The 27170-nt window shown below is 48.7% G+C and overlaps 13 protein-coding genes across 13 annotated transcripts; 8 read left to right on the top strand and 5 right to left on the bottom strand.

Moving 5' to 3' along the window:
* Positions 1–612: 612 nt before the first annotated feature.
* Positions 613–4368, bottom strand: F9C07_2279102 (putative NRPS-like enzyme). The gene is made up of 4 exons (XM_071510351.1): positions 3946–4368; positions 3644–3885; positions 3421–3583; positions 613–3358 (listed from the first exon to the last, which is right to left on the bottom strand). Exons 2-4 carry the CDS (start codon positions 3883–3885, stop codon positions 890–892), a joined length of 2874 nt encoding a protein of 957 aa, XP_071365638.1. The 5' UTR covers positions 3946–4368; the 3' UTR covers positions 613–889.
* Positions 4057–4245, bottom strand: F9C07_719 (uncharacterized protein; the record flags this gene model as incomplete). The annotated part of the gene is made up of 1 exon (XM_071511586.1): positions 4057–4245. The coding sequence occupies one exon, from the start codon at positions 4243–4245 to the stop codon at positions 4057–4059; it is 189 nt and encodes a 62-aa protein (XP_071365637.1).
* Positions 4369–5450: 1082 nt separating the features above from the next.
* Positions 5451–6256, top strand: F9C07_1047616 (uncharacterized protein). Its single transcript, XM_071507428.1, has 2 exons — positions 5451–5682; positions 5740–6256. Exons 1-2 carry the CDS (start codon positions 5547–5549, stop codon positions 5994–5996), a joined length of 393 nt encoding a protein of 130 aa, XP_071365636.1. The 5' UTR covers positions 5451–5546; the 3' UTR covers positions 5997–6256.
* Positions 6257–8564, top strand: F9C07_1047584 (fungal-specific transcription factor domain-containing protein). Its single transcript, XM_071507426.1, has 5 exons — positions 6257–6643; positions 6709–7110; positions 7163–7429; positions 7501–8470; positions 8523–8564. Exons 1-4 carry the CDS (start codon positions 6517–6519, stop codon positions 8466–8468), a joined length of 1764 nt encoding a protein of 587 aa, XP_071365635.1. The 5' UTR covers positions 6257–6516; the 3' UTR covers positions 8469–8470; positions 8523–8564.
* Positions 8565–10960: 2396 nt separating this feature from the next.
* Positions 10961–12616, bottom strand: F9C07_2239946 (dienelactone hydrolase family protein). Its single transcript, XM_041284247.2, has 4 exons — positions 12072–12616; positions 11617–11945; positions 11423–11540; positions 10961–11371 (listed from the first exon to the last, which is right to left on the bottom strand). Exons 1-4 carry the CDS (start codon positions 12157–12159, stop codon positions 11169–11171), a joined length of 738 nt encoding a protein of 245 aa, XP_041141194.1. The 5' UTR covers positions 12160–12616; the 3' UTR covers positions 10961–11168.
* A 384-nt stretch (positions 12617–13000) lies between these two features.
* On the top strand, positions 13001–15135 carry F9C07_2279098 (putative amino acid transporter). Its single transcript, XM_041288657.2, has 4 exons — positions 13001–13579; positions 13648–13698; positions 13753–14734; positions 14796–15135. The coding sequence occupies exons 1-4, from the start codon at positions 13282–13284 to the stop codon at positions 14887–14889; spliced, it is 1425 nt and encodes a 474-aa protein (XP_041141195.1). The 5' UTR covers positions 13001–13281; the 3' UTR covers positions 14890–15135.
* Positions 15136–15777: 642 nt separating this feature from the next.
* Positions 15778–18074, top strand: F9C07_714 (uncharacterized protein; the record flags this gene model as incomplete). The annotated part of the gene is made up of 2 exons (XM_071511580.1): positions 15778–15932; positions 16001–18074. 2 exons carry the CDS (start codon positions 15778–15780, stop codon positions 18072–18074), a joined length of 2229 nt encoding a protein of 742 aa, XP_071365634.1.
* A 115-nt stretch (positions 18075–18189) lies between these two features.
* Positions 18190–19221, bottom strand: F9C07_1047517 (3-hydroxyanthranilate 3,4-dioxygenase). The gene is made up of 4 exons (XM_041284248.2): positions 18895–19221; positions 18815–18828; positions 18651–18756; positions 18190–18565 (listed from the first exon to the last, which is right to left on the bottom strand). The coding sequence occupies exons 1-4, from the start codon at positions 19061–19063 to the stop codon at positions 18306–18308; spliced, it is 549 nt and encodes a 182-aa protein (XP_041141197.1). The 5' UTR covers positions 19064–19221; the 3' UTR covers positions 18190–18305.
* A 158-nt stretch (positions 19222–19379) lies between these two features.
* On the top strand, positions 19380–20712 carry F9C07_712 (putative 2-amino-3-carboxymuconate-6-semialdehyde decarboxylase; the record flags this gene model as incomplete). Its single annotated transcript, XM_041288643.2, has 2 exons — positions 19380–20185; positions 20259–20712. 2 exons carry the CDS (start codon positions 19380–19382, stop codon positions 20710–20712), a joined length of 1260 nt encoding a protein of 419 aa, XP_041141198.2.
* Positions 20713–21104: 392 nt separating this feature from the next.
* Positions 21105–22716, top strand: F9C07_711 (putative aldehyde dehydrogenase; the record flags this gene model as incomplete). The annotated part of the gene is made up of 3 exons (XM_041288644.1): positions 21105–21511; positions 21561–21784; positions 21842–22716. The coding sequence occupies 3 exons, from the start codon at positions 21105–21107 to the stop codon at positions 22714–22716; spliced, it is 1506 nt and encodes a 501-aa protein (XP_041141199.1).
* Positions 22717–22910: 194 nt separating this feature from the next.
* On the top strand, positions 22911–23393 carry F9C07_710 (putative L-PSP endoribonuclease family protein; the record flags this gene model as incomplete). The annotated part of the gene is made up of 1 exon (XM_041284239.1): positions 22911–23393. One exon carries the CDS (start codon positions 22911–22913, stop codon positions 23391–23393), a length of 483 nt encoding a protein of 160 aa, XP_041141200.1.
* A 637-nt stretch (positions 23394–24030) lies between these two features.
* On the top strand, positions 24031–25455 carry F9C07_709 (uncharacterized protein; the record flags this gene model as incomplete). Its single annotated transcript, XM_041284240.1, has 1 exon — positions 24031–25455. One exon carries the CDS (start codon positions 24031–24033, stop codon positions 25453–25455), a length of 1425 nt encoding a protein of 474 aa, XP_041141201.1.
* Positions 25456–25582: 127 nt separating this feature from the next.
* On the bottom strand, positions 25583–27084 carry F9C07_2279091 (putative alcohol dehydrogenase). Its single transcript, XM_041284249.2, has one exon. The coding sequence runs from the start codon at positions 26675–26677 to the stop codon at positions 25673–25675; it is 1005 nt and encodes a 334-aa protein (XP_041141202.1). The 5' UTR covers positions 26678–27084; the 3' UTR covers positions 25583–25672.
* Positions 27085–27170: the final 86 nt, after the last annotated feature.

Below are 27170 nucleotides of genomic sequence, written 5' to 3'. Positions count from 1 at the left end.
TCGTGTGGAGAGGGTAGAGTCTTCAGAGGACTTTTATATAGTAGTATATTCCAGGTCAGCAGACGTTGAGCCGAACTTTCAGCTACCCCATCAGCACCCGTGGAACGAGTGATATTCGGATTAGTTCTCCGCAGCTGAAGTTAATTCTGCAATGCGTCTGCTTCGACGAGGATATCTTTCCCCCACCATTCGCAGTCCACGAAGCAGCGGTGTGAAACCACAATTCCACATTATACTTTACTGCTTTAGTAGCAATCCGCACTATCGGACAGGTTCAGCCAGCCTCTGTGATGGAGGGGTAAGATGGGTGCGTCATGCATGCCCTGGATGTAAGTTGGAATGTTGATTCAACGACCTTTCATTGCTGTTCTTGTTCAGAGGACGATATGAGCAGCCCGATTGCACTTGACTTACCCCAATCAACATTAAATGATCCCCTTTTCAATGCTATTTTTTTATACCTCAATAATGGGGAAGTGAGGGGCTACGACTCAAGTGCGCCACTTAGTAGGTTCTAGGGCTCGCGAGAGGTGTCTCGTGAGTAATGCTGTACATCATCCTACCATCTATATTGTCTTTCTGAACAAAAACAGCAGTGTGACCGGCGTGGACAGGAACGGTAACTGCCTAGTGGCGAAGCAGCATTTAGCGATAACAGCATGAATTTAGTAACTGATGGACAACATATCGGGGCCTTTCCACCACGGCTAATTCAGGTACTCCGCTCCGTGTCCAATGATGGTATTGACTAACTTACAATAGGCAACTCTCAGCTATCATCGTAGTTGAATTTTAAGAGACCCTGATAATCATAGTGCTTCTGTTCATTGCTATAACCCTGGTAACTGTGTATGGATACTAAGATGTCAAGTTTCGCTCACGTCAAAAATCACTGAAGCCATTCTTCAACCCACTTCTGGATCCATTCAGGCTTCACCGCATCCACTGCTTGCAGTTTCTCGCTCAGCTGTACCGTGAGCCGTGTATCTAGCACATTCTCTCGCTCAGTTTGAGACATGATCCCTTCGAAAAACTCGAGTAGCTTGGCGGCGGGGTTCCTGGAGAGGAGCGCCTGCAGCTCACCGTCGTTTAACTTATTCCCAGTCTCAATATCCTGACGAACACGCTGCACCCAGTCCTGGAAGGGAATAGTATCCACTGTTTTCCCAGAGGCTTTCGAGAGGGCCTCTGCCACAACCGGTCGAACAGCCTCCCAGTCGAGAGGGCGAGGGTTCACTGGGTGATACACCTTCACAGACCTACCGGCCGTCGCTCCGTGGTCGCGCAGCGCCAGGTCTACCAGTACTTCAGCCAGGAGATCGATCGGCATCCAGTCGACGCGATTCAGGGCCGGCCCGAGTGTGTTGGGCAGAGCACCCAAATGTAGGGAGCTCATGACGAGGCTCGGGAACCATTCTGCCTTGTTCCAGAGGCCGGGTGAGCGCACAGGACCGGCGATCTGACCCACGCGGGCAAACGAGGCATGTACATGCACAGGGTCTTGCCGTGCGGCCTGGTCCAGTAACTGCTCTGCCAGGTACTTACTATCCGCATAGCCATTGGGTGCCGGTGTGGTTGTCTTGATCACTGTCTCTGGTGTTAATCCGTTATCAGTGCGGTGGCCCATTGTGGAGCTGATAGATGAGATAAAGAACAGATGTGGGTTTTGGCCAGACTCTCCACAGAAATTGATCAAGTTTACCACACCGGCTAGATTGGGTCTGAAAGACGCTAGCGAGAGATTGAAGTTGACAGCCCAAGCATTATGAATGACCAGAGTAGTAGTTTGCAGGATGTCGAGAACATCAAATTGTAGGCCTAACCCTGGCTTTGAGAGATCTGATGTCCAGAAGCTAACGCGAGACATATCAAGGTTCAACCCGTACGCTTCGCTCTTTTGACGCTGTATATCAACGGCATTATCTTTCCTGTTGAGGCAATGTATATGGGCGACAGAGGGGGTTTTCAATAGAGTGTCAAGGATATATGTGCCCAGGCTACCAGTGGAGCCAGTAAGCATGACTATATGTTTCTCAGACGCGCGGGGGGTAATTTGCGCACTGAGCTCCAGTAGCAGCTGATCCCGCTGTTGTAGCTGGGCTTCCTTTGCGGCCTCTGCGGAGGCCTCATGATGTTGCTGGAGGCGCAGCACCGTCTGGGTGAGTTCCTTCACGGAAGGGTGGAGGTAAATGAGGTTAGGGCTAAATGTCGGGAAATTAAGGCCCCTCCTGAATATTCGAGTCACGGTGATCGCCTGCAGAGAGTCCAGTCCCAGTTCAAAGAAATTTTCGGTGTTGCTAAGCTGGTTCCACCCGGTGACAGAAATCATTGATTGCCGAATATAATCTGCAAGAAGCTGAGGATCATCCACACGGCCGGTACTGGCTTGCTGTTCATTGTCAGCCTGCGACAATCTATCCGCGTCAGTATACAGGGCATCTAGCTCTGCTGCGTAGAGAGCTAGTGTACCAGCTCGCTGAATAGTTCCCTTTCCGGCGCGAAGCATAGGCTTTCCAGGCTTGGTAAAAAGAATATGGGTTTTAGCTACACGTGCATGAGCTGGACACACAGCGTTGGCTTGTTCAATACTGGGCCATAGTTTCTCGATCATAGCGGCGCGTTCTGTTATGTTGAGGTCCTGCTTTCCAGGTTCAAGCTCAACCAGAAGAGATGCCTGGAAGCGGCGTGCACCAGCTACTAGGATCGCAGATACTTCCGGATTGGACACAGCAACATACTGTTCCATCGATACTGGATTGGTCTTTTCACCATTCAGAAAGACTATCACATCATCTGCACGTGAGCTCCAGCGCCAGAGATCTGGCTTTTCGGGATGCCGCACAAACAGGTCATTCGTATGATATTCCTGTCGATCTGGGAAAATAGTAAAAGAGAACTGGTGCGCTTTAAACTCTGGGTCACGGACCAAGACAAGCTCGTGTTCTCTATCAGTCACTTGGCGTAGTTCAGCACCCATCTGGGGATTGATATGAAGATATCGCCAATCCTTGAGTGGATTCCGGTCGGTCTTGGAGTGGATGGTGCTGATCATTCCCACTTCCGAGGCTCCATACAGATTTGTCAGTTTTATTTTAGCAGCCACGGTATCACCAATAGGCTGGGGTAGATCCCCGCCGCAATATATTAAGCGATTCATGTGTCTGCTGCAGTAGTCCAAGAGCTCGGGACTCTGCGAGAGTTCTTGGACGATTGATGGCACCCCTAAGAGAATATCGATTGGGGTTTTCTTCCTCGCTTCTACCAGTGCAGCTGCGGTAGGAAGGCCTCCAGACGCAGGAAAGATGATGGTCGTGCTGACGGGGATACTGATGAAAAGCGAATAAGCCAGCCCAGCAGCCTATCGGGTTATTAGATCTCGACACCACATGTATATCGTTTGTTGGCATGGAAGTAGCTTACGTGGAAAGGAGGCGGGACAAGAAATATTCTCTTGCCAAACAACCAGCTGTCTTGACTCTCGAAACCCTCTGGAGGATCCAAGAAAGTCATATGCATGTGCTTGCAGGCGGTGTCATGGGTCCAGAAGATCGGCTTAGGGATTCCTGTGGAACCGGATGTATGGCTAACAAGTCAATCATGCGACTTTCTCAATAGATTCGTGGAGGGATGGCACAGAACTTACATCACCGCCAGAGTCTCCCCAGCGACTTCCGAGTAGGTCTTCAGGAACTCAAAATGCGGATAGTCCTTGCTAGTCAAATCATCTACACTGGGGACATCAAGGATCTCCAGTGTTGGCTGCGCCTCCAGAATCGCCTTGACTGGGGGCGGTCGAGGCACCGGGGCGACCAGCTTACTGCACTCGAGGCGTGTGAACAGGCTACTATGAGCGGCCACACTATTCCGCGGGGATGTGAGAAACATCTAAGCTCTCTAGTTAATCTTATCTGCACTGGCGTAACTCTATTCCTACCAATCACTTACGCGGTATCCCGCCTTAACGGCACCCAGTACCAAGGCTGGGTATCGAAGATCATTGGGTCCCACGTATGCCAGAATCTCGCCGTTGCCGGGGCCCAGTTTCTCTGTCAACCACTAGGCAATGCCATTGATCGCATTGGCAAAGAGTCTGAAGGTAATTGGCCGATAACCATCTTCATAGGTCATGAGAGAGATCGGGTATTCGGCGTAGATAGCCTCGGGCTTAACCTTAGCATAATGGTCGACGATGTGAGGGAGAAGTTGGGTGCGAGGATTGAAGGCCGAGGCGTTAGTGGTAGCCATGGTGAAGGAAAGTTGGGTCTGGTAGTAGTAAATTTCAGGATGAGGAGACCAGCAGTAGTAGATTATATTCTACACGGGACATGCGGCACCGTAGGGACCATGTACACGTAGGTGTGGGGGGGTAATAAGACATGACAATGACAGTAAAAGCCGGCAAGTCCAGGTATAGGATGACCGTTAAGTCGTTCAAACAGGGTTCCCCTCGGTCATCGTATGTATGGATGTATACAGTACTTAATGACTGTGTTAAGAGTGTCCTTGGCCCCCACTCTTTTCTTTGTTTCCGCTGATTTACAGTATGGTAACACTGACACACCTCACTCCATTACCACCTAATTTTATACTATTAATTTTTTTTTTGATTGTAGTGGGTCAGTCTCGGGGTTTGCTTAGTAGGTACAGGCAAAGCAGCTTGTCGGTGCTGAAGTTTATACTACTGTGAGCACACGGGAAAAGAAACAATGATCATATCTTTTACAGCAGCGATACCAGGCTTACCCGCAGCGTGATGAAGATAACTAAGGGCGACGGACTTAATGTGGTAATAAATATATTGGGTGAAGAGATTCTACAAGCTTCCTGGGACTGTGTGGCATCTTACGGGACAACTAATTCATATTGACAGCCTGTCGAACGGCAGCTTTTCGCTAACACAGACAGGCCGACAAGCCTCTTTTACCCACTTTGTTAGCGCAATGTGGATGCGTGATAGACAAGAAACAGCCAAGGGAGCTATAGAAACAGTCCTGAAGCTTATAGCTGAGAGTCAGCTTCGCGTTCAGTCAGTCCCCTTACAAGGTCGACGATTCAAGTTCTGTGGAGAGGATTCTCAACTCAATGCAGGATAGAACTGCCATGGGTAAAACGGTGATTGATCTGACTCCAAAGGTCAAGGCCCCTAATATCTTAGAGATCATGGTCTTGTTCAAGCTCAAACCTGACGCGACCTACGTTATTGCTGGACGCCTTGGTGGGCTGGTCGGACTATAGCATGATGGATGGTTGACAGAGGGGCCCGCAATTTGGTTCTTCTGGGTCGATCGGGAGCCAAGGCCATTGCTATATTCGAACTCATTGTTGAACTCTCTGCGCAGGGGTTGTATGTCCATACTCCACCATGCGATGTGATAGACGCGGAATTCGTGAGGCAAGTTATGCAGAAGATATCGCAGACAATGCCCCCGGTAAAAGGTTGCGTGCAGGGATCCATGGTCCTACGGGATTCAATGATCAGCGACATGACCTATGAGGATTGGCGAATGGCTGTTGAATACAAGGCCCTTGGGTCATGAAACCCGGAAATGAATCTTCCCAAGGACTTGGACTTCTTTGTCATGCTATCATCTGCTAGTAATATTATTGGACTCACCGGTCAATCTAATTACGCTGTGTGGAATTCGCACATGGATGGCCTCGCACGCTATCGAATCGCTCACGGTCAGAAAGCTGTGTCCTTGGATATTGGAACTATGATTGACGACGGTATACTGGTAGAGACTGCTGGGCTTCTTGATAAGGTGCCTGCATACGGGTCACTAGTACCCGTCACACGAGAGCAATTATATGGTATTCTGAACGATTATTGCAAAACTAGTAAACAGATCCTGGGCCCCGACACGGCTCAGCTGGTATGCAGAATTTCTGGAAGTGGTGACGACCGCAAGACGCTGGTTGAAACGCCCCTCTTTAGCCGACTCGAGCTTGACAATATCTCCGGTGACTCCGTTTTGCAAGGCGAATGCCATAATTAGATAGGTTTAAGAACCTCTTCCAGGAGGCAACCTCTCTACGAGAAGCACGTGAAATTGTGAGACGAGCTGTCATTGGCAAGATGGTCCATTCATACCACCTGATGCCCGAGGATGCGGAGGTGGATGCCTACGCACCTCTGCATACCTTCTGTGTCGACTCTCTTCTAGAGGTCGAGCTCTGTAATTGGATCGGAAAGGAGGTTGCGGTAGATATAGCGGTTATGGAAATTATAAAAGGTGCGTCGTTGGTGATGGTGGATCTAACGGCGGCGACGAGAGTCAACTCACTCACCCACAATGGACTTTAGGTTGATTGAGGACGAAAGATTATATACTTGAAACATTACTCACATAAATCTGTATGTTTATTTGAGCTATCGTTATTGACTACTGTTGTTCATTCCTCAAGCCCTAACCTGAAAAAAATGACATCACGTCACGTGCATATCATCTCCAACAAATCTTCAGATCGTTGGAGAAAGTCCCACCGACAGACAAGAATCTCGCATGCTAGCAAGCAATGCCACCTTCTCGCATCTCCAGTGTGGGTCGTCAATCTAGTACTGGGGTAGGAAAGTCTTTCACTTGCACATACTGTCAGCGGGACTTTCGACGTTTGGAGCACCTCCAACGTCATGTGAGACTCCGTAAGTCTACTGAGTATATTCATACCGCTTGAGGTTACGAGAATTAAAAGCCTGATATTTCAAAGATACAAATGAAAAACCCTTTGTATGTGCCTGTGGGCAGACATTTGCTAGGAAAGATCTTCTAAAGCGTCACCAACGAATCGCCCATGGTGGCGATCAAAATCTGACACCCTCGCGTAAAGAAGCGCGCTCACGAGCTAGTGAACTACATTCAGATACTATCTCTCCGTCAAATAATCGCACCTCGCGGGTGGAGACCCCAAATACGACGGAGCCATATCTCTCGGCATCTACTCCAGGCTTTAATGCCACAGTGGGCACAAGCTCTCGTGCGGCATCGAACGGAAACCACCTCGTGGGGTATAACACATCGGCGAATGAATCAGTTGTAGAAGCAACTCCGAAGACGCTGCCTGCTGGAATCAGCCCAGGTAATACAGTGCTTCCCATTACTCAAGGACCAGGTAAGTTCTCTGTTGCCGTTGAACTATGTGTGTGTAGCTAAAAGGTCGATAGATGTCACATTTCCCGATCCACCTAGTTTCTATGACCCTTTGGTGGACTTCACTAGCTTCATCGATAGTATGGGTCTGGCTCTTGACTCAGAGAGTCTTATCGATCTGAGGAGTGTCCCACTAGAGCATGCACCATTATCTAATGGAGTGGATAACTACCACACTCGTGTCTCCCTAAACTCAAGGCCAGACTACGACGAGGAGCAAAGCGAGGGCGCTCACCGTGCACAGTCACCCACGTTATTGCCTATACCATTGAATCCAGCAGGTAAAATACTCTTCAATCCTTCTCCTAAACTCGCGAACACTAACAGTGAGCTTCTTACTCTTGGAAATCAGCGGTGCAGGCAGCCGTGTATATGCCACAGTTAAAGATCACCGAGGAACAGAGGACACACCTGGTGCAGGCCCTCGGTCCATTCCAACATTTATTGCCTGGATTCACCTTGCCATCTCGTGACTCTTTAACCCGGTTCTTAAATGCTTACTTCGACAGGGTTTATCCACATTTTCCCTTTATGCATGGCCCATCATTCCTGCCGGAGAACCATTCCCCGGAGTTGATTCTATCGATGGCAGCATCTGGTGCTCAATATCGATATGAGCACCGTAAAGGGCGGTTACTTTTTTACGCATCAAAAGCAATCTTTCTTGAGCGGCAGCGACACAGAGAGGCAACCTCGTGCAAATCTGACCTATTACCGCAGCCAATCATAATAAATCCTGACCCTTACTCTCCAAGCCCGACAATCACGGATGATATCAGATGTCTACTCAATCTGGCCATATACGCAACCTGGCAGCAAGACCCCGAGGTTGTCAAAGGTGTCTGTGGTCTTCAAAGCACACTTGTTCGCCTGTTGAGAGAAAGCGGATTGGTAGAAGTGAACATCCCAGACTCAGACGAGCTTGATTGGCGGACGTGGCTACGCCTGGAGCTGGATCGCCGTGTTAAACTCTTTGCATTTGCTTTCCTGAACCTGCAAAGCATTGCATATAATCTACCACCTATTCTCTTGAGCCATGAAATCAACCTTCGGCTCCCGTGCACGTGCGAGGAATGGAGAGCGGTTGACGAGAGCAACTGGAGACAATTTCGCCGAGACATTCATCGAGAGCAGAGCCTTTTCCAAGATGCCCTAGCCTTTCTCCTAGCGGGCAAGGATGCCCCGAGCTCCCTCAAGCCAATCCCTTCCCCGTCAGCTAGCATCATCTTAATACATGGACTGCTCCATCGCATTCTCCTGAGCAGGCAGGCATCGCTGTCAGGTGTCATTTCGTCGGATCAGCTGGACATATTTGAGTAAGAGTACCCGACCCCGTTGCTACATGGTCTAGTTTGAAAATAGCTGACTAAAAAGAAACGCCTTGCGACGCTGGACATCAACATGGCAACTCGCACCCGAATCCAGTCTTGATCCCCTGAACCCTAACGGCCCTATACCTTTCACATCGACCGCGTTGCTTGGATTGGCATATACCCGCCTTCAGCTAAACCTCGGGCCCTGTAGAGCATTGATAACAAGAGATCCCCGAGAGATCGCGTCCACATTGCTTGATTCCGGACCTCTAATTCGCAGTCGCCGCCTACTTCCCGCTCTACTCCATGCCACTCACGCACTGAGCATCCCAGTAAAGCTAGGCCTGGAGTACATATCCCGAAGTCAAGCCTTTGTATGGAGTAACCAACACGCACTCTGCGGCGTAGAGTTCGCAGTCTTACTGAGTAAATGGTTGCATGCTGTAGGCGAAACACAAGAGAAGCAACCATTAGAAGGTGAGTGCCTCAGCCCCAGCAATTCTCAGTACATCTATTGGTAGCTGCAAAAACTGACACCAGAGCAGAACATGAGCAGCGGCTGCTGAACTGGGTCCGTCGGATCGTGGAAGAAGGCAGAACATCTCTTGATGATAGTGAGGATAATACATCCGATGGCCTGAACTGTGAGAGACTAGCATTTTTCGTCGTACACTTGTGGGCACGGATCATGCGTGGGAATGCCCAATGGCCTTTTATAGATATTATTGGGCATAGCTTGGAGCTATACGCAAGTGGACGCTATGTGTTATCATAGACTGGTGTATTCTACGATAGAATGAGAGGAGCCTCATAGGTGAACCAAAAAGTACTCTCTAAGCCATACTCATAAATCTATACCATACATCCATCTCCCCAAAGACAATATCTCTAAATCTCAATGTTTTAGTTCTCCAAAACCATACAACAAATACTAGATACAACGTCATTTTGATACTGGGGAACTCAATCAAAAGCACATATGAACTCGGGCGTATGCACTTATCGTGCGGGGTATTGCGTCTATAGCCCAGCTTATCAGTGGCGAGACAGATAAGGATAGATAGAACTCAAGCAAACCCACTCCCCCAGAATCCTTCCATCAAACGATTTAACTGTCCCTGATTGGTTTGGCTTAGATGATATGCAGTTGAGTGGGGATCTGCTGAATGATCTCGAGCAATTTGACCAGTTGTTCTATACTATCGAATGAACCCGTGTGCTGGTCAGGATTATCACATCAAAATCTCAGCCACCCAATGTTGTATTTCTAGTGCCATTTTCTATGTGTGAATAAACAAACAAGTCTACTATAATCACTACCTTGAGAACGTACATCAACGCAGCTTGGCACTAGCTCACCTATTCGATTAGACCAGCGTACATTTGCACAAGGACAGCGTTCGATGTAACTACCCGGCACGGTGAAATACAGTCAGGCTCATTGCAATTGCACTTTTTAGTGGGATGAAAATCGAAGGGCAGGATTCTGCCCGGGCATGTAGACTAACTGGTATCCAGAAAAAAAAAAAAACAAAAAAAAAAAGTACCGGTAGCAAATGAGTTCAAAAAGGAAGACTAGGCATTCCGTGAGCTATGGAGCTTGTCCATTCGTAAAGAGTGTAATATATTTCTGCGTAATATATGAGATATCATCATACAGAAGAAGCCATAGGTTCACCTCGGTAAAAATTTCATGTAGATTAGAGATTCTGCTAGGAATTTGTCCCCGCTAGAGTACATAACCCTATCTTTTGCTAGAAAGTTTGTTTCCGAAACGGGCGATAAGACCCCGCCTACGGCACTTCTCATGGAATAAAGCGTTCTCATTCCGTCTTGAAAAGTGCCGTGGGGCGGAATCTGGGTAAAAAGAAAATAAGCTAGTTGATTCTGTAGTTGGTCTCTAATAAGTAGCCTATTTCCGCACACGTGCTTTTTCCCCTCCACCAACAGTCTCTCCACGAGCTAATTCCATGCATTCTTTTTTATAACACGGTAAACTAACTCACTCCAAACGAGCTTGCGAAATGCCCACTCTCGCAGCAAGGGTTTAAGTTGTGGGTCGTGTGGACCTGCGCTCACATATAACCAATTAGGGACTTTTCCGGTCTGATCTTAGAAATGCTTGAAAGGTCGGAAAGCAGGGATCTATTATTCATTACATTAGACTCATGGGTTGTTACCGGCGAAAAGTTTCCAGTGTTCATACCGGGCAAGGGAGGGAGACAGGTGACATCCGGCTCTCTACTGGAAGGCACTCTGATTTGGCGTTTATGTTAGAGCTCGGCTAGTAAAAGCGAATTTCATCCTGGTTCTGTCGACCGTAACCTATCGTACGCTCTCCTCTTAGTAAGTATTTAGTTCAATGTCGGTCCTGTGATAATCGAACAACGACCACACGCCTTTTCTGAACCTCAAAATTAATAACACTTTATGGAATATATGTTTCATTACGAGAATTATTTAACATGACTACTGCTAGTCGATTCTGTAAGTACAGCCCTAAAGCACCCATTATGTATGCCTGGATCCATGAATCCCAAGATGGATCACAACAAAAATTTCTCCACGTCTATTTCTTAAAAAGGATATGTTTTCATTTCACATAACTCTGCTCACAAGCCGCATCTGCGCGGAAGCCAAACCAGCTCCATATGAACGAGGCTAATGCCCTCAATAGCTCCCATATTCATCTAACCAGCATATATTCTTACAAGTACTGATTGAACCAAGAAACGGCCTGGACAAAAGCCTGCTCCTTAGCCCACCTCTGAATCCTGACGTTCATATCGCCGCGAATTGCAAAGCCGTGGGCCACGCCGCTGAACAGGTTGATTTGCCAGGGGTGACCGGCCTTAATGAGGGTGTTCTCGGATTCATGACGGAGTTGGGTGGTGAAGATGGAGTCGATTTCTGGATACTCTTAGTGCTATGGCTTTTTGGGCTGAAGGTAAAAGAACATACCGGCAGCAGCAATGGACAAGGGGCCTTGGATAGCGCCTAATTCCTCGTGGGTGATGAAGGAGGGGTGGGCGGCGAAGCCAACATCGACTTTGTTGGTCATCAGAAGGCGGGTAACGTACTGAGAATGGCCCATTAGAAACCCATATTCATACCCAGTGAGATAAGCCTGTATCAGAGGTCATGTAGAAACTTACCTTAGCACCAAAGCAGTAACCAACAGCACCAACGCTCTTCGCACCCAAAGTCTCGCGGACGTACCTAACTGACGCCTCAACGACGGGGTCGACGTTGGCGGGCTGGTGCTTGGGCAGCCAGGAGGGTAGATCAGCCTTGCCAGACTCCATATCAGCGACGTTGACCTGGTCGCCCTGGAACAGATCCGGGATGACAGTCAAGTATCCAGCCTTGGCGAACTCGTCAGCGAGGAGTTGAGAGTTGTGGAAGATGCCGAAGATGTCGGTCAAGAAGACGATGGCCGTCTCGGGGGTCTTGTTGTCTTTGGGGTAGGTGATGTAGGTGTTGACTAGAGAAGAGAAGGGTGTGTTAGATGTTAGCTCGGGAGGTACATTGTGCAGCGCATCTGCCAGTGGATTTTTCTCTCGAGGAATTGGATGACTTTCAGCGACAGTTGTTAGTTTTCTTTACTCACCACCATCTATGTTCTTCACCTCGCCAACAGGAGTGCCCTCATGCTTGAAACCAGTAGCGCAGCAGGCGGCAGGGGGGTTGGAAGCCATTCTGTAGAAGGCAGATTGGGGTGGACTATGAGTGTTGAGGGGGTATAGAATGCGGATATTGAAGAAGTGAAGAATGATCTATTAGGGTATTGGAGCAAAGGAGTCGTTAAATATCAACCAAAGGCTCTCCAACAAGCCTGACACAGTCCGAGTATGCTTTTGTAAGCTTCCATCGTTGGTATTGTCTGTGATCCAATCACAAGACGTATAGAGGGGACCCGATCGACACCAAGTGGCCACGCTCTTCATAGAATTGATATCTCCCCCTCTCCCCACTTGATGTTGCATGTCGATCTTGATAATTTACCGAGGTCTGGTTGAGCAGCCCTGTCTCTTAAAGTGATACAAGACCTATTATTGCAACTGCTATATCTAGCTGTACAGATTGAATTGATGGCATAGATGGTTTTAATGTCAGTATTAAGCATACCAAGGCTCAGTCTCACTCGTGTTCTCGCCAGTGGTGTAATTCTCAATTTGGAAAGCAAAACATTCCAAGCTGTCAAGCTCAGTGCGGCAACAGCTATAACCCACGTCAGCTCCGACGGCGGCTAAGGGCTAATTGATGTTAATCTAGATAGGTCCGTTATCTAGAATGGCCAGGTACATAACCGAAGCTATCACAACCAGCAAGCAACGTTAGAATCAAACCCTACGCAGTATATTATGAGATGTCCGGTATTATCGTCGAGGATCTCTTAAGCTTGAGACAATCAGGGATCTTATAGTGTTTATGTGTACATCCAAGTTCGATATTGCGGAGGATCGACATATGTCATTGATAAGTATCTCTCTCATCGGGAGAATACGCAGCGAAAGAGCAAAGAATCTAAAAAGAGTGGTTTTGATTTAATCAGTAATAACGAAGAATTGTTAAATCTAAGCCGGACGAAGATAAGAACAACGATAATGATAATAATATCGGTGATGATTTGCGAAGTACCCTTCGGATAAGCAACACCGGGTATCAAGAAGGATCCGAAAGCGCCCAAAGCATCTTGATAAATACTAGCTTGATAGATACTGGCTAGGTCTAATGCAGTAAATAACTATAGTAGATCAGTAAGTGAAAGAGTCTTTTAAAAACGATTGCTGTTCTCCCGACATAAGTTTAACCCAAACATGACTATTTCTCTTAGTCAAGAGAACAAAAAATGCCCCGAGACCGGTAATATCGCGCTCGATGGGTCTCAGTTAGGCGAAGCCTCAACTGAGGAAACAGAGCGCGGGGAGTCACGCGAGATCTTCGAACTGAGCCAGGGCGGCGTCGAGTTCAGGACTGTCAGCTGGCAGCGAGCGACTGTTGTCTTCATTAAAATCAGCTTTGCGATGAGCATCCTCGCCACTCCAGGGGCTTTAGCGGCACTTGGCTCGGTTGGCGGATCGTTATGTATCATCGGATTTACTACGTTGAATACATGTAGGTTGAAGTCGTTGCAAACGAAGTCGCCATTAAGGTTTTATATTTACTGGTCATACAACGTATAGATTCTGCTATTATCCTCGGCGATTTTCGCAATAAATATCCCCAATGTCACAGTAAGTCTATATCCCAGGATTCTTCAAATCTATCAGGATTAATACTTTCTGAAGTGCTGCCAGATATGATGGCCTTCACCTGGGGACGTATTGGCCGCGAACTCGTCGGAATCCAGGTCATAATTGCTCAGATCCTAATTTCCGCAAGTGGAATCGTTACAACAGCAACCGGATTCAACGCTTTGTCGAGTCATGGGACATGCACAGTGACTTTTGCTCTTGTATCCACAATTTTGGTTACCATATGCTCGTCCATCCGCATGTTCTCTCGTCTGGGCTGGCTGACCTGGATTGGCTTCTTCACCTTCCTTCTTGCAGTATTTATCTTCACGGTCGCCGTGACGCAGCAAGACCGACCTCCAGCAGCCCCACCAACCGGTGACTTTGATCTCGGCTGGACACCCATCGCGTACCCATCCTTTGTTGTGGGTATGCTGAATGTAGAAAACATCTTCATCAGCACGGCTGGTTCGTCCATGTTTTTACCTGTTATCTCGGAGATGCGCCGGCCCCAGGATTATCGCAAGGCTTGTATCTCGGCCGGTTTCATAGTTGGAGCTATGTATTTGTCGTTTAGTCTGGTTATATACCGCTGGTGTGGTGTTTGGCTTTCTGTTCCTGTCTTCGGCAGTGCTGGAAAGCTCTTCAAGCAGACATCTTATGGTATCGCAATGCCAGGGCTTGTGATTGGTGTTGGCATCTACCAGCATGTAGCGGCCAAGTACGCCTTTGTCCGGTTGCTCCGTGATTCGAAACATTTGCAGGCAAATACCTGGGTTCACTGGCTCACCTGGCTCGGTATCAACTTTATACTGGGTGCTGTAGCTTTCGTTGTGGCAGAGGCAGTCCCGATCTTGGATTATTTACTTGCTTTGGCCGGCGCACTGTGCTTCGCGCCCTTCAGCCTGATTTTTCCGGCACTTCTCTGGTTTCATGATCATAAAGACTATAAATCTGGGCCAAGGATTCAGAAGGTAAAGTATGGACTACATGCGGGAATTGTGATTCTTGGGCTTTTCATGACAGTTGGTGGAACGTGAGTGTCCCTTGCCTGTTCTCAGGTTACATGTGAGCTAAAAAAAAATGGATTCACCTAGGTATGCCGTCTCTATTTCGATCAAGGACGCGTTTTCCAGTGGAGATATCGCCCAGGTCTTTGACTGCAGGGACAACTCTGGATCCAGTGTGTAGGAGTGCTGCACGGGTCTTATATTGTCTATATATGCCAAGGAGGCCGGATGGTATGAATTCTTTTCAGACAACGGACTGATCCACGAATGTGAGGTACTTTTAAAAAAGTAGAATCTAGGCTAAATCGAGTGTTGGTGATGAATAAATTTATTGGATGTGACAGGTAAAGCAGGTTGCCTGGGGTTGTGTGTTTATCATTCGGCCAAAAGAGAGTATAATACCGGAGCGTTTGCTACGGTATTCCCAAGCTACATATATCTGATAAGGTGTGTTTGCAACATTGCAGTTACAAGGATACCCAGTATGCCCAGTTGTGGGTCAATTTTTTGCATTATTATAGGCCTGTAATTTCGTTTGTTCCAAAATTACCGAATTTATTATAGCAAATTACCAAAAATACCAAATCCGCCATTATCCATTCAATGTTCACCCACAAACGCGGAGCGGAGATGGGACGGGCAGGGGATACCCGCGGTTATGCCACAGCCTAATATTAATACAGCTAATCGCAAAAGAACTGTATTACAGTTTTTACTGAGCGCAAACCGAATTGATCTGGTTTTATGGAACATATAAAGACCAAAACCAAAATTGTGCCGCAGCCTAGGAGTTTAACTATAGGTACTATGCCATTTCGCCGACGTGATCCAAGAAAAGCAGAATGGAGATTAGATAAGAAGTGTGGCCGAGAACCAAGGCACCAATGAAACCCCCCCTGGGGCGGCAACCTCTACTACGTACGGGGTATTACTTTGTATCGCTATCACTAGCGAAGGACTAGCTTCCGCTCCTTGGAGTTAGTCCACCAACGTAGTTCATCCCCACCTTTTAAGTGTCACCCGCTCTTGGATCAGTCTAGCTGCTCCATTATCCCGACATAGACCAACCATGTATGAACGTCAGCGAGTTTGGCGTGCGTGCCAGGCATGCCGCAAGAGGAAAATCAAGTGCGATGGGGAACAGCCGTGCCAAAGCTGCTGTCGCAACAATGCGCAATGCATCTATACTGATCTTAGTGGCAACGCCAGGCTTTTCGATCCCAAGTGCGTAGCCCCGTTGCTCCTCAAATTTTAGTGCTTGGCCTGAAGAAAGGACTGACTGTCTGGCACAGATATATCATGAGCCTCGAGAGCAGAATCCTCTCTATGGAGGCGCAATTGCGAGCGCCGAGTCCGCCGCGGACATCCGAGCCTGTTCACCAACCTGCAGACGATCCAGCAGTTCTTCCGGCAAATGTGGACACAACTGACCTCGTGAAGTTGACCATGGCCAATTCAGAAAAGCCAGACCAGAACCAAGGAGACCTTCCCCTGGAGACTCTGAGCTCCGCCCCAAACATGGCGTCGCTTCATACAGGCTCCCTCGCCCCGGCACGAGAATCCCCCGCAGAACACCAAGAGGGGTTGCTCAACTCCGGAACGTTTGTGTCCAAAGGTGATGGGCAATTAGGTGACGGCAGGGAATCGGCGCGCTCATTGACTCACCTCAAACCCATTCCTGACGAAGTGCGCACGCTCCTCGTTGGCCATTACTTCCGAGTGATACATCCCATCTTCCCCATTATTCCCGAAAAAGACTTCAGAGAGCAGCTACGGAGGAGTGGTTTGGGTCATGACGATGATAACAGTCAGCTGTCCTTCGTGATGAATGCGCTCCTCGCCGTGGCGGTTTCCGGCCTCAAATCTACACACCCGACCTCCGAAGACCCTTGTCTGCGAGCGTACGATCTAGCGAATCTTGGTCATCTTTTCTACTCGAACGCTACGAGGGAAATCCTACTTTTCCAATCAAAAGAAAAACTCGGTCTGAACTCTATCATTGGTCACGGGCTTCTTAGTCTATATCTCGCCGAGACAGGCAAAGCGTACGAAGCGTGGGTGACTACAGGCCACGCCATTCGCCTGTATCAGGGCTTGGATCTGAGTGACGATCCTATACCTAGTCAAGATCCACACATGCAGCGTGGACTGTGGTGGTGTCTGTATGTCCTTGATCGCTCTCTATCCACTGCTCTTCTGAAACCTCTGGCAATAGATGACACAGAATATGGATTGGAGGATAAGTTCAAAGCCCCAACGCATGATACTGATTCAGAAACGGACTTTTGGTTCTCCGTTATTGTTGACTTTCATATCATCATGGGTCGGATCTACAAAACCGTCCGCTACATACGCAAGGCTGCCCGCAACTCCACACCGAATTTGGAGGATAAGATCCAAGCTGACGTTCGTCGGCACGATGCAGAACTGGGGAATTATTTCACAGAAAAGGTACTGCCGTGGATAAAAGAGTCGCCCCGGGACTTCGAAGCCATTGCGCTGCAGACCGTTGCCCTATCCTCATATTACGCTAGCTTGATCCTCCTCCATCGAGTTTTCCTAGAGAAGTACACAGTGGCGGAGCCTGCGATGTTCCTTCGATGTGCCGAGGCCGCGTCCGGCTGCATTAAGCTTACGCCTCGTTTAATAGCGACCGTACCAGGAAGTCATTTCCTAATTCAACATGGTCGTGCGCTCTTCGCCAGCGCCAAGGTTTTGTTACACTGTATACGGCTGGCTTGGAACCCTATTTTTACCGCGAAAGCGCTGAACGACTTGGAGGCCGCCGTTGGAATGCTTCGCAATCTAAGCATACAATGGCCAGAGATTGAAACGTATCAGACGTTGGTTCAGGAGGAGCTAAAGTCCATAAAGGCCGAGTTTGAAAGACGCGACAAGCTCAGTGAAGCGTTGGGTCGTTTTGGGGAAGGCCCATCAAACATCACATTGTGCCTCGATAGACTACCCGACCTCGATGCACATCTCTTGTTACCATTATCAGGGACAGATCTACCACGATGTCATTTGCGCCAGCAGAACCATAGCCATAACAGTCTTTTTGAGTCCACGGTCCAACGCAGCTTGCCTTCGACCAGAATTCAGCACGAGGGAACAGGAGAACCAGCGGCCAAGAGGCTCAGGAAAGGAGATGATGTTCATGTAGACATGGGGATGATGGAACGCCCCTCGATGGTTCAGGGTAGAACCAGTGTAGCAGCGGATGAAGACAATCCACTTCCCATCACTAGGATAAACTCTCAACTCCCTATTCTAAGCCCTGGAACAGGATCACTGTCAGCCGAATCTGCCGGCAATGATTTTATGGCTTTTTTATGGACAGATTTTGATCTAATTGAGAATCAATAATGCCAGATAATGGCATAAAGTTCGGCCACGAATCAAGGTTTTTTTTTTTTTGTATCGGTATATTTTGGTTCTGTTGTTTCACATCCAACAGTTATATATGGGAAGGGAGTTGTTGATTCATTATTCTTTTACACTTATTCATTGATATCGAGTGAGTACCCTGGGCTAAATATCTTGCCAAATGCGATATTCACGGCCTTCCATGTTGAATGGTATTCACAACGTAGTGTCTCACGCTGCGGCAATACTGCCACATAACTTGCATTCGCGACTGCTCTCGTTCCTCATCCAATCCTCAATGACCTCTTTGAGCTGCGTTTCCATATCCTCACAGAAGAACTGCTCCTCACGGATCAAGGCAGGTGTTTCACCATGCTCCTTCTCATTCTCGCAGTACCACCGTAGACGATCGATGCTTCCTACAGGTCGCTGCCTTTCCATCACCAGGCCTATTGTGTCCCCTTGGCGACGGGGAGAGTGCGGAATGTTGCCTGTGCTTTGTTAAATATTGTCTTTATCCAAAAAAAACCAGAACGGAACGGTTATGTATTCCAGATAAATAGCTAGCAAACATACCTGGCAAGAGAAACATCTCTCCCTCTCTGATCACGACATCTCGGAACTGATCACCGTTTTCTACTATCTTGAGCAGCATGTCGCCTTTTATCTGGTAGAACCATTCCTGTGATCCATCGTATTCAATATATGATGCCCGTCATTCGTTTCTCAGTCCTACATACCTCTGTTTGGTTGACTGTAGGCATTCATACTCGTAAGACGACCTATTTCTCAGCATAGACTAAAACCCTAAGTCACTTACTATGGTAGTCTTTTCTTTGGTTTGGGCCACCAACTGCCATCAATATAAAGTCTTCGCCAGAATACAGGCATTTGTTGTTAACGGGTGGCTGCAGACTCGCAGAGTTCTTCTCCAGCCAAGCCGTCAACTGCAGGGGCCCCGGGATGGGGAGGCCGTTAGTTGTACTCATAATTTTTGTCCCTGACTCAAACCTCCACGAGCTTCCTATCGTGTCGGGCGGGCGCGACGCTATCAGTGGAAGGCGAAGGTAGTCAAGTTATGCTCAGAAGACTTCCTTCAAATATGATACGACTGCAAGATGGATGTAGCCGGTGCGGAAGACGCCTCCACACTCGACGGATTCATCCGTTATTACCAGTCGTTGCAGCTGTGGCCACCTCGCCGGCTCAACAATGGCCGGGTACACCTACTTCGGATCGCTCCGTGCGACAAAGAATAAGCTATGATATAAAAAAAACCAAAAAAAGACGCCCGGAAGAAGAGTCATGAGATCTACTTTGCAGGTCCTATTAGTCCACGCTCATATTCAACAAACACAACATTCCCAAATGACGAATTCTTGTGGCTGCCTTTGTGGCTCCTCGAGTCATGACTCTGACCTTGGTGGTGTCGATGGCCAAACTGCGTCGCCATCTATGCGCATCGACGTCCACACCCACATCATGCCACCTGAACTGCCAAGCTTCCCACCTTTGGATGAGGATGTTTCGAGCGATAAGAGCCACGAATGGATCACGCTGAGACCACACAATGACCAAAAACCTCAGACGAACGGCATCAGTAACCCCAAAACACCTAAGAAAGTCGACATGTACGTAGGTGATCGGTTCTTCAGAACAGTGGAAGCCAATTGCTACGACCCTGAGTTACGCATTAAAGAAATGGACGCGACTGGAATCGATGTGCAAGTCCTGAGCACGGTCCCAATTCTGTTTTCTTATGACAAGCCAGCGAAACAGGCCGCCTCCATGGCCAGATATCTGAACGATCATATCGCTTCCGTATGTCAGGAATATCCTCAGCGGTTTATGGGACTGGCAACAGTTCCTTTGCAAGATGTCGACGCCTCAATCGCGGAACTGCACCGTGCAAAAAAGGACCTGTGTTTAAATGGCGTGGAGATCGGGGCTGAAATCAACGGGCGGAGCCTGGACAGCGCCGAGTTCGAACCATTCTGGACCGCATGCGAGGAGCTAGATTTTCCTATTTTTGTGCACCCCTTAGGGTACGAGTGGGAAAAGGAGAAGACGAGCCGGTGGAAGCCGTATTGGTCTGCATGGTTGATAGGCATGTACGTGATTCTCTTCAATCTGTCCGTTTTCCCAGCAAAAGTAAAGACAGCTAATGATGCCTTCTTCTGTTAGGCCAAGTGAGACTGCTCTCGCAATTCATGCAATTCTCTCTTCCGGCGTGTTAGTCACCCATCCAAGGCTACGTTTCTGCTTTGCGCACGCCGGCGGAAGCTACCTACCACTGCTGGGTCGCATTCAACACGGCTACAACTGCCGGCCGGACCTTGTGGCACATAGCGCGCAGGGCGTCTCACCAGCAGACTTCTTTAAGCAGCACCAGTCTAACATCTGGCTGGATAGCCTGATGCATGACGCCGACCTGGTGGAGTATATCTGCAGGAAAATCGGCGTAGGAAGGATTGTCTTGGGCAGTGACTATCCGTTTCCGCTGGGGGAGATGCCGCAGCCTGGGGAGCTACTATCCACAGATTCGCAGATTCAGAAATTTTTGTGCGCGACGAGTAGAGCGCGCATTATGTCGAAAAATGTACTAGATTTCTTGGGCATAGACAAGATACCTGCCTAGAATGCATACATAGCCTGAATTTGATCAACTTCAAAAAGCCATAGACTACTCATTCATCTTAGAGTGTATCAGGTGTTGATCAGCGAATAATAGAGAAAGACCTTCGAATGCTTCGCCGAACTATTCTCTGGACTTAATTCAACACTCAATTCAGTTGACAACTGCTACTTCCCAGGTATCTTCAAAGACCCCATTGTGTCAACGCTACCACGGGTTTAGGGCTGCGGGTCAGTCTACTCTGTGAAGCCAATCGGAGCTCCAACCGCACCATCTCTCCTTCGTAGGAGGTCCAGATACTTGGAGTATGTCATATTTATTGGCGCTTTGTCTCATGCCAATACGGATTATTAGGCTTCTCTTTCAATCCAACTCAACTATAAAATACCGCACCCATGGAGACTCTTACCACACTATGGCAGCTCAACACTGAGCAAAAGGCCTATGAATTCTTGGCCAGTCAGCGCGACCCGATCCGTCTCCGCAATTTCGTGGCCAACAAATTCCTACCCTGCGCGACGTCCAATAAATGGGTTAATTCGTATAATCCTAGAGATGGCAAAGTCTTGGTACAAGTTCCTCTAAGCGACTCTACGGACGTGGACGTGGCTGTCGAGACAGCCACGAAGGCGTTTCCTTCGTGGTCGCGGACGTCGCGAAAGGCAAGATCTCAGATGCTGCAAAGAATTGCCAGCATTATCAGCGACGAAAAAGAGCTTTTCGCGGTCTGGGAGAGCATTGACCAAGGGAAGACTCTTGCTCGCGCGCGAGTGGAAGTGGAGAGAGCTATTGAGAACTTCAAGTAAGTACCCTCCTTGGACCAAGGACTCCATTGCTGACTAGTGATCCAGCTATTTTGCTACATACATCCTGCACGAGGAAAGCGCCGCCCGTTATGTAGATGGACCACCTTCGGTCTTGACATACGAACACCGATCTCCCGTGGGCGTTTTCGGACTCATCACTCCATGGAACATGCCGCTCTATCTTTTGACCTGGAAAATTGCACCTTGCCTCGCTTTTGGCTGCGTAGGAATTGCGAAGCCAAGTGAAGTGACAAGTATAACCGCATTCCGTACGTTTTTGGTGACCGTTCCGTCCGTTCCATGGTGAAAATACTAATTGGTTGAAGTTTTGGCCGAGGTTTTCAAGAAAGCAGAACTGCCTGCTGGGGTGATGAACATAGTTTTTGGTGATGGGCCTGGCGTCGGTTCTGCCTTGGTACGCTCGACTCGTGTTCGTGGCGTATCATTTACTGGTGGCCCCGCCACAGGAGTCCAGATTAGACGGGACACGGCTGCAGATATTGGGAAGCACGTATCGCTCGAGCTGGGTGGCAAAAACCCAGTGTTGGTCTTTGACGACGTCGATATACCTAACGCCGTGTCTGTGGCAGCCCGTGCAGCTTTTGAGAATAGCGGCCAGATCTGTCTTTGCGGATCGCGTATCTATGTTCATCGTCGCATCTACGACAATTTCATGTCCGCATTTGTTGCTTATGTCGAGAAAAACTACCGATTAGGGGAGACGATGGGACCTGTCGCCTCTCTGCAACATTATCTCAAGATCCGGTCCTATCTCCTGCAGGCTCGAGTGGAATCCGCACAGTTCCACATCGGCGGCATTCCGTCCGAGGAACCGGACGGCTACTGGGTCCCCCCCGTTATTCTGAGTGGTATTGACACCAACAGTCCAGTGATCCGGGACGAAATCTTTGGACCCGTTGTCACCGTGACAATTTTTGACACAGAAGATGAGGCTATCGCACTGGCAAACGACAATGTCAATGGACTAGCAGCTATTGTTATGACAAACGATATAGCCAGGATGCGTCGTATTGGCGAAAGGATTGACGCCGGACTGGTGTGGGTGAACTGCTGGCTGGTGAGAGAACTCGGCACGGCATTCGGAGGGCTCAAGGCATCTGGGGTGGGTCGAGAGGGTGGTGCACATAGCCGAGACGTTTTTACCAACCTGCGGACGCTTCATGTCCCCTCCGCCTGGTAGAAGTCACCATTGTTAGACCCGGCGGGTGCATCCGAGGGCCCACCTTTTCTGTAGTAGTTCTAAGGGAATTCACTCCGATTCATAAAAACGTTATATACTGTGGTAAACACCTTGGGTTTTCACATCTGACATCACATCATTTCTTCTGGTATTATTCTGATCGTCTTCGTTTTATATTACCGATCCCAGTCAACATGTCAGGCACCACGCATCCCAATGGCGTCCCCTATCTCCGTCCAGCCGGCAACGCCCAAGGCCTCGCTAATTATCCGCATGCCCGAACGGTTACTGCTGGGCATGGAGCTTCTTATATCCATATTTCGGGAACTTCTTCGCGCCGCGGCGATGGATCGTTTGTCGGAGCTGAAAGAGCCCACGACCCCAACGGCAACCCCTCTCTCAAACTCGACATTCGTCTCCAGACAGCGGCCGTCTTGAAGAACATAGCGGCGATCATAGACGGCGCCACGGAGGGCCGGGCTGGGATGCAGAATGTGGTCGAAGTTACCGTTTTCCTTACGAACATGAAAGACGATTATGCTGGGATGAATGAAGAGTGGAACAAGGTCTGGCCAGACCGCACGACGGCGCCGGCACGCACAACTGTGGAAGTGAGGGCATTGCCCCGGGAGGAAATCCTGGTGGAGATGAAATGCGTTGCCTGGCTCGCGGGGTGAGGGTGATCAGGCAGGAGGGCAAACGAGGTATCTTTGCGAATAGAGCTATCATAAAACATAAAAATACCCATGATAATCTTCATTCTGGTGATTCCAATGAGTCGTGTAAATTTTCATCATATCTCCATCCACATGGTCATGCACAACCAAGACTTCACTGTCTCTTGTGGAGAGTTGCTGAGACAGATTTACGTGGACAATCTACCAGAGTGGAGTGCACGCGGTTCCACAACGCCATTACAACAGCAATGAGTCCTAGACCTGTGCACAGGTTTCAACTTCGCGCCAAAGCCCAAAGCCTTACTAAACCAAGGGATTTAGTACACCCTCGATGGTCTGGTAATGATTGCTAACACGGAAATGTCCGAGACGGAACTGTCTCCGGCGGCATTCTTAGAGCATATCTTGAAACGGGTTGCGTCCCGACACGGTTGTTGTAAAGTGGAAGTTAACCTCCGCTTCTTGGGCCCACAAGGATTCGAGGCGAGTCGGTGGTAATCACAACTGACTAATAGTGTCATTGTGTAAACGAACTAATAGCCAGCTCTAGCTTCTGGCAAGTGCCAACGCTGAAACCTCGACAGGCACTGACTATCGTCTTCAAATCCCGCTGCAACCGAAATCGGACATCGTCACAATGCAAAACCACACTTTACGCCAGCATGTCCCATCAGCAAACATCCGACAAGCCTTTGCGGTGGCCATGTCAGCCATGTACGCCAAAGAGGTCCCTTTATATGGCGATTTGCTTAGTTTGGTTCAACAAAGTAACCAGAGAGTACTTGAGAGCGATCCAAATCTTCGCCAAAAGCTCAGTACTACTGATAATCTCGACAGAATCCATTGGGAGCGCCACGGAGCCATACGTGTCGGCAGGCCGGACGAGCTGAACCAGGTCCGACGCGTCCTCCAGGTCATGAATATGCTGCCTACTGGGTATTATGACCTTGCACCGGCTAATGTCCCGGTGCATTCGACTTGTTTCCGAGCACCTGAACTATCTGAGCTCTCGAAAAATGCTTTTCGCATGTTTGTCTCCTTGCTTCGCCCAGAGCTGATCAAGTCCGATGAGGTTCGTCAACGCGTTACCAGCATTCTTTCCCGCCGGAGTATATTCTCCGAAAGGATGTTGGCGCTGCTGGCCATATATGAATCCAACGGGGGCCTTGTCGAAGCGGAAGCCGAAGAGTTTGTCCATGAAGCAACGAGCAGCTTCCAGTGGCACAACTCAGCCGCGGTATCTTATGTGGAATACCAGGAGATGTTATCCGAAAGCGCTATCTTGGCCGACATTGTTGCCTTCAAGTCGCCGCACATCAACCACTTGACCCCACGAGTACTGGACATTGACGCAGTCCAATCGAGTATGCGAGACTGGAACATACCGGTCAAAGATTACATCGAGGGACCTCCGAAACGGAAATGTCCTATTCTTCTTCGACAGACTAGTTTTAAAGCGATTGAGGAGCCAATCAGCTTTCCTGTGGAAACAACAGAATCTGCAAACACTAAGCAATTTGTCCCAGGCAGACACAAGGCACGCTTCGGCGAGGTTGAACAGCGAGGTGCGGCTCTAACGGTGAAAGGACGTCAACTGTATGATTCGCTTCTGGCAATAGCGACCAGGGATTCTATCACAGCCGGTGATACGACTGCGTTCTCTCGCGTCTTTGCGAGTTTCCCAGACTCTTGGATGGAAATGCGCGAGCTAGGACTGGCCTGGTTCCGCTACTACATCAATCCCAACAAACTTCACGCGCAGCCTGAACCGAAGCCATTCAACTTGAGCCAATTGATTGAGGATGACATAGTCCGCTACGAGCCCATAGTCTACGAAGACTTTCTCCCCATAAGCGCGGCCGGCATCTTCCGGAGTAACTTGGACAAGAACGGGGATAGCGCAACTATATACTTGAACTCCTGTGACCTCTGTAGTAAGTGTGACTTTGAGAAGGCTCTCGGGGTTGAAGTTGCCGATGAGATGCTTCTGTATCAGAGAATTCAGGCGGAGAGCATCGACCAGTGTAAGGCTTGGGTTGAAAACGCTTTGGGAGGTTTATAGAATTGCTCGTATTTTTTGTTCGTAAGCATAATAAGATAAAGCGAAATAAATAAAACAAAAACTGGGAAGTTGCTCGGATTCTCTCTATCTAAGGCTCTGAAAAAAAAAAAAAAAAAAAAAAAAAAAACTCGATTTGACTGTGGCTTACATCGTCTTCTATTGAAAGAAGCCTTGACCTTCTGGAATAAAGGCATTGTCTAACCCTAAGAGAGCCTTTTCAAGCTTGTAAATTGATGAGTAACTTGCCCATTGTCTTCTGGCCACTGAGCGCATCCTGCGCCTTCTGGACATCCTCCAGCTCATATTCGCCTCCTAGCCGCATATGGATGGCCCCGTCTTCGAGCAACTTTAACAGCTGCGTGCTTCTCTCCACAAACTCCTCTCTCTCAGCAATGTAGTTTGCCAAGGTTGGCCTGACCAGCTTTACATTCTTCTTGCTCAAAAGCAGAATGGAGAAATTGGACACCACGCCGCTACTATTTCCGTATGAAACTAGGGTGCCCTTTCTCCGGGTGCAGGCCAGGTCCGCGTTGAAAGTACTTTGGCCAACGCCACTGAAGACGGCATGACATCCCTTGTTGCCAGTCAATCGCATAACTTGCTCTTCCACGTTGGTGGTTTTGTACAGGATGGTGTGGTCACATCCGTTTTCCTCGGCGACTTTGGCCTTTTCCACGTTGGAGACCGTCCCGATGACGGTAGCACCAAGATACTTGCACATCTGGACCAGGAGACCTCCAGTCCCACCGGCTGCAGCTTGCACAAGAATAATTTGGCCACTGCTCACTTTGTGCGATTCCTGGACCATAGTCCAGGCAGTGAGACCCTGAAGCATGACCGCGGCTCCTATCTTGGTGGACACTGATGGAGGTAGTCTCATGACACCCTCCGCCGGGGCGGCCACATATTCGGCAAAGGCGCCCTGTGTAAAGACTGCGACACGGTCCCCTACTTTCAACCCGTACGATGAGGTTACTTTGGCGCCAACTTGAACAATCGTTCCGGCACCTTCACGGCCAGCAGTGAATGGCACCTGTACGCCATAGACACCGGTGCGCTGATAGATATCGATAAAGTTGACGCCGGAATAATGGAGTTTGACAAGCACATCGGTGTCTTTGACGGTAGGCAGGGGCAACCCTGTCTCAATGACCATATTCGCCGGATCACCCTGTTGGCGAATCTGAACGCCTTTCATAGTCGGCGGTAGAGAGATGCTCATGGCTGGTGGCTTGCGACGTGTGTGTAGAATAAGTTACCAAGAGGTTGATGTCAAATTTCACTAGATGATAGCATAGATCAATCCAGTCACCTAAAACAGAAATACTAATAAACTACGACGGATATATGCTATCATGTATCGAGATAGCCCTTGCGGGCTGAAGGTAGAGGCCGCACCGAGTGGAGCTGGTTTCGGGCAGATCTGGCCATACACGGGGATTTCCGAGCAGCCCTATCCCGTTCACTTTATGGAATGGACCATTCACGGGTCTATCCGAGGCGCTACTGCTTCTCCACATGGCTGCTTTTGATCGCAAAAACCACCGCGAAACCTACCTCATACACTATAGTGGCCTACACCTTTGCATGTTATGGATAGTGTACTCCAAATCGTAAAAAGCAGATTAAAAAAGTCCCTTCCCACTTTCGAGATCTTAGTCCTCGAAAAATTCATGAGTAACCACAAGAAATAACACTGCAGTAGTGTACACTAA

This window comes from Aspergillus flavus, chromosome 1 (assembly GCF_009017415.1).
Source record: "Aspergillus flavus chromosome 1, complete sequence".
Lineage (NCBI taxonomy): Eukaryota > Fungi > Ascomycota > Eurotiomycetes > Eurotiales > Aspergillaceae > Aspergillus > Aspergillus flavus.
Note: the sequence above shows the minus strand (reverse complement) of the source record. Positions and strands in the feature narration are given on the sequence as shown.

Excerpts from the sequence above, each read along its gene's own strand:
- F9C07_2279102 (XM_071510351.1), bottom strand. The coding sequence starts at position 3,885 with ATGTTTCTCACATCCCCGCGGAATAGTGTGGCCGCTCATAGTAGCCTG. Across the intron at positions 3,584-3,643 it reads GGGGAGACTCTGGCGGTGAT|CCATACATCCGGTTCCACAG; the intron begins GTAAGTTCTGTG and ends TTGACTTGTTAG. Across the intron at positions 3,359-3,420 it reads TTGTCCCGCCTCCTTTCCAC|GCTGCTGGGCTGGCTTATTC; the intron begins GTAAGCTACTTC and ends ATAACCCGATAG.
- F9C07_1047616 (XM_071507428.1), top strand. The coding sequence starts at position 5,547 with ATGAATCTTCCCAAGGACTTGGACTTCTTTGTCATGCTATCATCTGCT. Across the intron at positions 5,683-5,739 it reads ACGCTATCGAATCGCTCACG|AGACTGCTGGGCTTCTTGAT; the intron begins GTCAGAAAGCTG and ends GTATACTGGTAG.
- F9C07_1047584 (XM_071507426.1), top strand. The coding sequence starts at position 6,517 with ATGCCACCTTCTCGCATCTCCAGTGTGGGTCGTCAATCTAGTACTGGG. Across the intron at positions 7,111-7,162 it reads TCCCATTACTCAAGGACCAG|ATGTCACATTTCCCGATCCA; the intron begins GTAAGTTCTCTG and ends AAAGGTCGATAG. Across the intron at positions 7,430-7,500 it reads TATACCATTGAATCCAGCAG|CGGTGCAGGCAGCCGTGTAT; the intron begins GTAAAATACTCT and ends CTTGGAAATCAG.
- F9C07_2239946 (XM_041284247.2), bottom strand. The coding sequence starts at position 12,159 with ATGGCTTCCAACCCCCCTGCCGCCTGCTGCGCTACTGGTTTCAAGCAT. Across the intron at positions 11,541-11,616 it reads GTTACTGCTTTGGTGCTAAG|TACGTTACCCGCCTTCTGAT; the intron begins GTAAGTTTCTAC and ends GGCCATTCTCAG. Across the intron at positions 11,372-11,422 it reads CTTGTCCATTGCTGCTGCCG|AAATCGACTCCATCTTCACC; the intron begins GTATGTTCTTTT and ends AAGAGTATCCAG.
- F9C07_2279098 (XM_041288657.2), top strand. The coding sequence starts at position 13,282 with ATGACTATTTCTCTTAGTCAAGAGAACAAAAAATGCCCCGAGACCGGT. Across the intron at positions 13,580-13,647 it reads ATTTACTACGTTGAATACAT|ATTCTGCTATTATCCTCGGC; the intron begins GTAGGTTGAAGT and ends TACAACGTATAG. Across the intron at positions 14,735-14,795 it reads TTCATGACAGTTGGTGGAAC|GTATGCCGTCTCTATTTCGA; the intron begins GTGAGTGTCCCT and ends GGATTCACCTAG.
- F9C07_1047517 (XM_041284248.2), bottom strand. The coding sequence starts at position 19,063 with ATGAGTACAACTAACGGCCTCCCCATCCCGGGGCCCCTGCAGTTGACG. Across the intron at positions 18,566-18,650 it reads AGAGATGTTTCTCTTGCCAG|GCAACATTCCGCACTCTCCC; the intron begins GTATGTTTGCTA and ends AACAAAGCACAG.
- F9C07_2279091 (XM_041284249.2), bottom strand. The coding sequence starts at position 26,677 with ATGAGCATCTCTCTACCGCCGACTATGAAAGGCGTTCAGATTCGCCAA.